Source organism: Xiphophorus hellerii, chromosome 11 (assembly GCF_003331165.1).
Source record: "Xiphophorus hellerii strain 12219 chromosome 11, Xiphophorus_hellerii-4.1, whole genome shotgun sequence".
Taxonomy (NCBI): Eukaryota; Metazoa; Chordata; class Actinopteri; order Cyprinodontiformes; family Poeciliidae; genus Xiphophorus; species Xiphophorus hellerii.
The window spans coordinates 18,172,611-18,181,881 of NC_045682.1; the positions used below are offsets into that span (position 1 = coordinate 18,172,611).

The 9,271-nt window shown below is 40.5% G+C and overlaps 1 protein-coding gene across 1 annotated transcript; it reads left to right on the plus strand.

Moving 5' to 3' along the window:
• The first annotated feature begins 40 nt into the window (after positions 1-40).
• shpk (sedoheptulokinase) lies at positions 41-5,309 on the plus strand. The gene is made up of 7 exons (XM_032576946.1): positions 41-564; positions 635-776; positions 2,026-2,200; positions 2,295-2,447; positions 2,586-2,761; positions 3,006-3,206; positions 4,222-5,309. The coding sequence occupies exons 1-7, from the start codon at positions 394-396 to the stop codon at positions 4,614-4,616; spliced, it is 1,413 nt and encodes a 470-aa protein (XP_032432837.1). The 5' UTR covers positions 41-393; the 3' UTR covers positions 4,617-5,309.
• The last annotated feature ends 3,962 nt before the right edge of the window (positions 5,310-9,271 follow it).

Sequence of the window (9,271 nt, forward strand, 5' to 3'; positions counted from 1 at the left end):
AAGAGAGGTGTGTTTGCAAGACGGGGAAAAGTAGGACATTATCATTTCAAAGCAAAAAATCCACCCAAATTTTGTCATAATACATTTCATAGATGTTGCTATGCTAAACATGCTATATGCTCACGATATCCAAATGTACAGAAAGATGGACTTTATTCAAGTGCTAAAATTTAAAACATGAATAAGCTATTGTGTCAATGTAACAATTCCATAAAATGAATATATATAAATATAAAATGAATAGATAATTATTTTTAACGTTAGTTATTTAGACTATCGTTAGTTATACATTAGTTATATGGACTGTTTACAGTCACTTCTGCTTTCTTTGAGATTTCCGATTCATTTTTTTTGACGTGAACGCAACAAAGTCGACTTTGCCTTCAGGATGACATGCAGCACCTAGCAACTTGTCATCCTGAAGTCATGTCTAACTTCATCCTGGGGATAGATCTGGGCACCACGTCGGTGAAAGCTGTATTGTTGGCAGCGGGCTGCAGAACTGTGGCTGCGGGTCACTCGGAACCAACGGCTGCCGATGTTAGCGACGACCGCGGGATAAAGGTGAGCTGCTCGCTCAACTTTCCTCCGCAGCTGAGGGAACTGAACACAACTCAGCCTCTGTGTCGTCTAGGCGAAAGAGCAGGACCCCGGTCGGATAATAAACGCTGTGAACCGATGCTTGGCTCAGCTACCCGGAGACAAATTGCAGCATGTCAGCAGGGTCGGCCTGACGGGACAGATGCACGGGGTTCTGTTCTGGAAGGCGAACAGCGGTAAGAGGACTGTGTCTTCTTCTTCTGTTGCGTTTTATGGCAGTTTACACACTTTGCGCATTACCGCCATCAACTGGACGGAGATGTAACTTCAGAAATTATTTTTTTTTACTATACATCTTCAAAAAAAAACAAAAAAAAAAACTAAATTATGAGGACTGTGTCTGCTCTGACATTTCAAAATAAAGTACATTGTGGTGAAAGTGCAATAAGCGGCAAAGAGCCAGCTTGTCTCGCAATGGGGAAAAATTTATTTTGTGCATACTTAGATGCTGGGTAGTTCGCCATGAAAAGCTTACTAAAAATAAATCAAAGTTTTGATATCTCAGTCATAATCGTTAAATATTAATGATGGGCTTTTATGAACTTTGCACATTTCAGATGCCGAGAACTCAGGCGTCAATGACTGAATGTGAAATAAATAGGGGCAGAATTAAGATGGAGTGTTTGCTAAACTTATGTTAAACCATTTATTATCCCATCTATGAAAGCACATTCAGCTTATCCATAAAAGCTTATAAATAATTTATGAATCAGACTTGCTCTGACATAAAATGTTAAGCAAGGTGTGCTATAAAATATAAAAAATATTATGTTATATTGAAAACTTCCACTAAATGAAGCAGCTGTTTGTTAGCCATATGTTTTTGCTTTCGTTTGTCTCTCTGAATCAAACTTTTTATAAAAGTTATCTTTGCTCCTTATTAGTTTTATGTTATTTGTTATCTTAGAAAACTTGCATGCATGGTGTGTTTGATCAAAGATTGAAAAATAAATACAGAAATTGCTAACAAAAAACATGGAAGTTGAAAACTGGAAGCATATATAATCCTATAATTCTGCCTTTTTTCACAAAAAGATTCTATATACAATAAACATCTGTGTAATTTAAACCAGTAGTAAACAATTAATCTATTTTTTAAAATAAAATTTCGGGCTTTCTCTCATGTTCAATGAGTGTTTTCAGTGTGATGATTGAAAATAGTTTACATTAATTATTTGTCACAGGGGCAGAGGTGATGTCACACTGTGTGAAAATTGACTTTACTTATATTTCAAAACAAAGACAAAGTGATAATAAATTAAAATCTTACTAAAAAACCTATAAAATGTTTTGGTATTTGCATCATTCATGGCTGTATTCACGTCATACAGATATGACAGGGGGATTTTTACTGGAATGATGTTTACATCCCTTCTAAACTCGGTGTTCCAATTATACATGAAGTATCGTTTTTCTGTGTCACAGGCTGTGATTGGTCAAATGGAAACTATTTCACACCCAGAGACACTAGTCAGCTGGTCACATGGCAGGACGGACGCTGCAGCAGTGACTTCCTGTCTTCTCTTCCAAAGCCGGAGTCTCACCTTGGCGTTTCCACGGGCTTCGGCTGCGCGACGATCTTCTGGTACATGAAGCACAGGTTGGTGCGCATCTCATTCAGGCTCCACTTTCCTCTGTGATTTGATAAAAATAAAAATAAAACAGACATCTGTTTTTTCCTGGTTTCTCTGTAGGCCTCAATTCCTGGAAGACTTTAGCGTCGCAGGTACGATCCAGGACTACGTGGTGTCCATGCTGTGCGGGTTGGACTCATGCGTGATGACGCCTCAGAATGCAGCCAGCTGGGGATTCTTCAACACCACAAGCAGTCAGTGGAACGAGAACACGTATGTCAAAAGCTAAACTCTGCGTCCCGCGGCTTGTGCATGTATGATTTGAGCTGTAATAGCACCTAACAGTTCCCACCATCACCACCAGAGAGGTGTGTGTCCTTCTTAACAAACTCCCCTGTGTGCTTGCTGTAGTCTGAAGGCTGCTGGCTTCCCCATTCGCCTGCTTCCTCGGTGTGTGCCGCCTGGTGCCTTGGTGGGACAGACGCGTTCTGCCTGGCACGGCGTTCCTGCTGGTACACCAGTAGGGGCCGCCCTAGGAGACTTCCAGTGCTCCGTCTACTCCTGCATGAGTTCACCAGCAGATGCAGGTGAAACAGGAAGTCAAGCCTGCACTATGATTTAGTGCGTTATACGCTACATCTTTATGTGTTTTAAATAAGGAGATCAATTTGTTTCCACTAGAGAACCTAACAAAGCTGATCTGATTAATGCATGGAATAAAATGTCTCATACTCCTGCTTTGATTTAGTTTTAACTTTGAACACCAAAGAAGTTTAAAAGTATTTGAAACTCCATATGTGAGAAGCTTTGTCGTTTTTGAAAATCTCCCAGTTCTCAACATAAGCACATCAGCCCAGCTGACGTTCGCCATGCCAGCTGACTTCACACCTCCTGACTCTCCTCAGCTTGAGTCGTCCATCTCCTACTTCCCTTACTTTGACTCGTCATACTTGGCTGTGGCGGCGTCGCTCAACGGCGGGAACGCGTTGGCCACTTTTGTGGAAACGTTGGCCGCCTGGATGAAAGAACTCGGTATGTTTTACTACACAATAGTACCTCGCAAAGATGTGTTTACTCCACTAATATTTTTACACCTCAATGTGGTTTATTGTGACTTTATGTGACAGATCTTTACAGAGTAAAACCAGGGTTTCCCAGAGTGTATCATAAGCCTGGCGGGCCACCAGGCTTTACTTGTGCCCCCACCAGGCTTAGCATTGTTTATTTATTTTACCGTAGTTTTTTTTTTTATTATTGCCTTTTTTAAGACTGCATAGTTGGTGTTTAGATATTACTCTTCTAGTCTTCCAATAAAGCATACCTATCAGCTGATATTTTCAAATTTCCTGTCAACTTTAAAAAAAAATTTTAACTCACAAACATAGCGACCGGCTGGATGAATGACTGCTCTAGTGCCCCGTGCACTGGGCTTAGCAAATTTTACCCTGAACACACACACATTGTTTTCAACCCTTTTTAAATAAACGTCTGAAAAGTGTGTCTGGGAAACAGTATGTATTCAAAGTTTATACTTTGTGCAACTCACTTTAGCGCAAGGACAGCTGCACGTCTTTCTGAGTATCGGCCAGCTGATAGATCGACCCCACTTTCCTTCATTTTGGGAGATCGGTGATCGGCCGATGCTTACATGTGAAGCCAATTGTAGCCACCAATCTTATCTACATTGGCAAAAAGAAATCTAAAAATCAAATACTGTTCCCTGTTGCTCCACTCTGAGAGAGGTTCTCCAATTAACAATAGTCCCCTGTTGCCAACTCAACGACTTTTTCGCTATGTTTAGTAACATTTCAGGCAAAATAATTGGTATTTGCCAAAATCAGAATTGACAGTTCAGGTTTTTTAAAGATCGGTGATCGGCCAGAAAACTGCAATCGGTGCACCCTTTGTATCTCTCCATCAGCGTTGCACATCTAGAAAGATTTCTTTCCCGACTCTTCTTTGCAAAATACCTCAAGCTCAGTGAAATTAGATGGATCAAAGTAATTACTGGGGAAAATGAACGTTTGCTCCTTTTTAACCCTGTCAGGTGTGGAGTCGAGGGACCCGTGTATGTATGAGAAGCTGATTGGCTCTGCCCTGAACCAGGAGAGCAGCGACCTGATGGTGAGTCCCACCATCCTGGGGGAGAGACACGACCCCCTCCGCCTGGGTCAGGTCACCAACATCTCCTCCTCCAACCTTTCCCTGGGTCACGTGTTCAGAGCGCTTTGCCGCGGCGTCGTGAGCAACGTCACCTCCATGATGCCTGTGGAGCACCTGCAGAAGGCGGGCGTCCGCAGGCTGGTGGGGAGTGGGAGCGCGCTCGCGCGCAACGAGGTGCTGAGGCAAGAAGTGGAGAGGGCGTTTCCTCTCCAGGTGGTTTACGGACAGAACGCGGACTCTGCTGTGGGCGTGGCTATGGCCCTCTCTGACCGAATCTGAACAGTCGATGGGGGAATCCCTGCATGTTTATTTGATTCGCCGAGATTTTTTGCACAATCTTTGAGACTTTGATTGAATATAATTGTTTTTGCTTTAACTAATTAACAGGTTTGCTTAAAGTAGACTGTGCCATTTATTGTCATATAACAAAACTAAAGGGCAATTATTATGTAAAATTGTCTGTTTTTTAGCTGTTATAATGTTATTTCCACATCAAAAACATACCTGGAGTGTTGCTTTGATTCCTTCATCCTTTTTTGAGAAATCCTTTAATCTCCCATGGCAACCATTCAGCTAGGAAAAACGCCTGGTTGCTGCCTAAAAATTCATCTATCAACAAGTTTATTATCCTCAGAAATTTTCTTTGTGACTTAAACACTTTGCTCTGCTTTTCTTGTCTGGAAATATTTTTTACAATGCACCATGAAGTCTTCAGAATCTCAGTTGAAGATCATTTTGCTAAAGTTGTATTTGGTTTTTGTTTTTTTAGATCATTAGAGTCGATATAAAAAAATAAACAAGAATAGTGCTTATAAAATTGGTAGACATTACAAAATCAATAGAAATCACTTACTGATCCCAATCTGGAAATCAATAAACATTTCTTTCTGACAGCACTTCTGTGTACTTTCCAGTCAGAGTCCTAATTTGAGCGAAGGTCTAATAAATTTCAAATGCTATACTTGAAGATAATCTTATTTTGTGTTATTTTATTGTGGCATTACACTGTTTTACACAACACCAGTAGATCGAGGCTACAGTTTCTGCTGTTTTGGGTGGTAGAACAAAAAAAAAAAAATGTAAATGAAGAAAATAGAAGCACTTATATTTCAAGGCAGATTAAGAGACTGGGAAATTTATCTCCCTAACATTTTATTCCAACAGCCGAAGAGTTGGAAAAAAAAAACAGAAATTGTTACACCTCTTAAGCTTTTGCTAATTTTGAGACTGGAGTCTCTGGTTAGGAGTTAAGTTAAACCTTAAAATCTAATGCATATACACGTAAAGATCATCAAGCAGAAACTTTTTATACAAGGAAAAATCTGCTGAAGACTTCATCATCAAATCAATTTATGCTCCCATCGGACGATACGCTTGCAGTCTGTGCGGTACATGTATGTTGGGTTGATGGTTTCATTGTTGGAAGTATTTGTGGTCAACGCAGCAGCCTTTCAAGCACTCAGAGCCTCAGTAATGTGCAGGCTCTTATCTGGGTTGGGTCACTGTATCCCACTCAAGCTTTCTTCTCTCCACGTGACTTCATGTTAAGTGAGCATCTCAAAGTGCAGGATTCACACGCCCAGAACTAAGCTGGACGGTGGACCGTCATTTACTAAAAATTTTAATTTTTGTTTCAGTAAGCAGAAGGGAAAGGCTAATTCTGGTGAGTTAACTTCCACATTTACTTGCATTCTAATTTTTACAATAGAGCAATCTGAAAATTGTCTTACAGCATGGAGATCAGTGTTTGTGAATGTGTTGATGATGTCTGCATAAATACAGATTGTGGAACAACCACAGTGCTGGTATTGTTGGACCTCAGCAAAACTGCTGACCATGCTAAATTATTGAGGCTGGAGAGCTGAGTTAGGACCCTACTACAGTATTTGACTGGTTTGAGTCTTAATAAAGAACGGATCTCTTAGCATCAGTTGGGAATTTCTTAATAGAGGAACAGAAGTTAAGTGTGGGGTACAACAAAGTTCCCCACACTTATTTAATAGCTTCATGCTCCTTTCTAGATTATAACAAATTGCAGATGATACACAGCTTTACATTACAATGTCACCACGTGAGTCTGAACACGTGGGTTCTATGCACATTAAACATGTGCATAGAACAAATCAATGTGTGGATGTGCCACAACTTTATTCAGAAGAACAGAAACACAACTGAAGTTATTATCTTCAGACCTAAAGAGGAACGATTTAGTCGGCATGCAGCTTCAGTTATTACAGGTAAAAACTAGCAATCTGCCCTGAAATATGGGTGCACTCAGACCTGAACCTTCAGGATCGCATAAAGACGGTTACAAAATCAGCCTTCTATCACCTGAAGAACGTTTCCAGAATTAGAGGACTAATTTTCCAGCAGGATCTATAGAAACTGATCCATGCCATTGTCTTTAGTTGCATTGATTACTGCAACATTTTCTTTACAGACCTGACTAAAACAATCAGATAGCTGCAGCAGATCCAGCAAACTGTATTTCTTAACGAAGCTCAGGTTCTTCTAAGTTTGCAGCAAGATGATGCAGATCTTCTCTAAGTCATTTGTGGAGAGTGTAATATACAGTGTTGTATAGTAACGAAGTAAAAATACTTCACTACTGTACTTAAGTATATTTTGGAGTACTTCATACTTTCCTCGAGTATGAAAATTTGTGATGACTTTCACTTTTACTTCACTATATTTCCGAACTCAATTGCGTACTTTTACTCCGATACATTTTCAATGTGTGGTTTAGTTACTCGTTACAAAAAAGCGAGAGAGAGAAACAAAGTGTTTTGACCCCACCTACTGATTAGCAAGTAGCAAGCAGGCTACCGAACAAAGTCGTAGCCTGCTTGCCTGGGCTTGTTCATCACCTCCAATAGGATACACCTGTTTCGCTTCTCCCATTGTTGGGGAAATCAGAAAACCTTACAGCGGGGGGCGGAGTGCTGCCCGCACTGACGCGGCTCAGGGATTACGTGACACGCAGCGCCGTGCCCTATCATGCACTGTAAGCTATGTAATGTGTTTGAGGCAGTTGACCAAAATCCCGGACAATTTTTAAATTACCCCCGGACATCTTTTTAGGTCTGAAAAGTAGGACATGTCCGGGAAAAAGACGACGTCTGGTCACCCTAGTTCAATGGGGGACAGAAGCCATAGCGATAGCAATTTAGACTAAATTTAACGAATATAGGAAAGGCATGCAAGTTCAAAACCACAAACCATTAACATGTGCTACTCTTTAAAACTGGAACAATTTATTAGCAGGTTTCATTTTGCCTGCACTTGGTTGGGTACATTATTTTACGTTTATTTGACAAGTTTACCAAAATATAAGAAATGTCATTCACACTTGCCTTGTTTTACTTTTTACTTGTACTTTTCATTACATTACTTGAGTACATCCATTTTTACAGTAATTTCCATACTTAAGTACAAGAAGTTTCAGATACTTTAAGACTTTTACTCAAGTAACATTTCAGTCAGTGACTTCGACTTTTACCAAAGTCGTATTTTGGAGAGGTACTTGTACTTTTACTTGACTCTGAGATTTCAGTACTTTATACAACACTGGTAATATAGACTGCCATCATCTGTTGGCGTAGGAACCTAAAAAGGCTCATCACCCTGATAAAGATGGTTAGATCTGTTCTGGGGTGATTTTCCACAGAAGGATTTTTTATTTTTTTTATAAAATAAAGAACATAATGAATAACCTGAGCAATATAATCTCTGTGTCTTCAGAAAGAGGTTTCTTTAGAGCCGGTGCAACAAAGACTTCTTCCTGCCCACAGCTGCAACCACTGACAGGGACACTCTGTAGAAACTTATAGATAGTTGCATCTAATTTTCCTTTGAGATCAATAAAACACTCTTGAATTGAATTGAGTGAGTCGAAACATCGGGTCAGGTCTACACAGATCTTGTTCAGCAGACACGAAATCAACCATCACACCCCCAGATCTAAAATCCTGTGGAAAACCAGTGGGGTGAGCTGAAGCTTGGAGAACATAAGAAAAGAAACAGCACTCTGGACCATCTGGAAAGATTATGCAAAGAGTGATGGCCAAAAATGGCAATGATCTATGTGTTGTATGAAACATAAAAAAAAAAGGTACTGTTATACTGGTAAACTACCTGATAATAAAATCAGACAATCAGCTACCATCAACTTAAATTATTAAGTTGATCAAAGAGCCTCTCTTTGAGTCTGACTGCAGTGTCTTTAAAGCGTGAGGTTCAGGAACCAATATCTTGTAAGTGCTTCCCCGAAAGGAGATAAGAGAAAAGATTATCGGTGCATTCGCTTTTTGATCATGATAGTTGGAGCACAAGATGAAGACGTCATTTAGCTAAAGTGGTGGCTGACAAATAATTCAACAGCTTTCTAGTTCTAATGCAAAACTTGCAATAATGTCCCGTGATGTTCCCCAACCAAACCAGGAGCCATGTTGTGAAGTTTAAAGCAGAAATGACTGAGGAGAGATTTTGTGGATTTAATTTTCAAGCACCTCAGAAATTAGGACATTGCCAGGGAGCCACGTGGCTCAGTGGTAGAGCGTATGCACCATATATGGCATACGAGCTTTGTTCCTCGACAAAGCTGTGTTGGGTTTGATTCCTGACCTCCAGTCATTTCTTGACTTTGAGTTCAATTTTCTGCATAGTAATGAGCCCTCTTTCATTTCTGTGCAGATACTATAAGATTGGATTAGGTTGGGGCGTGCTGTGGTAGCGCAGGGGGTTAGCACGCCCCACGTTTGGAGGCCTTAGTCCTTGACACGGACGTCGCGGGTTCGACTCCCGGTCCCGATGACCCGCATGTCTTCCCCCCTCTCCTCACCCTCCTTTCTGTCTGCCTACTGTCAAAAAAATACGAGCCACTAGAGCCACAAAAACTTTTCGGAGAAAAAAATGGAAAAAAAAAAGATTGGATT

What these genes read in the sequence shown, in the direction of transcription:
- shpk (XM_032576946.1), top strand. Translation starts at nt 394, where the DNA reads ATGCAGCACCTAGCAACTTGTCATCCTGAAGTCATGTCTAACTTCATC. An exon ending in GCGACGACCGCGGGATAAAG is followed by an intron (nt 565 to 634) that starts GTGAGCTGCTCG and finishes TGTGTCGTCTAG; the next exon opens with GCGAAAGAGCAGGACCCCGG. An exon ending in GTTCTGGAAGGCGAACAGCG is followed by an intron (nt 777 to 2,025) that starts GTAAGAGGACTG and finishes TCTGTGTCACAG; the next exon opens with GCTGTGATTGGTCAAATGGA.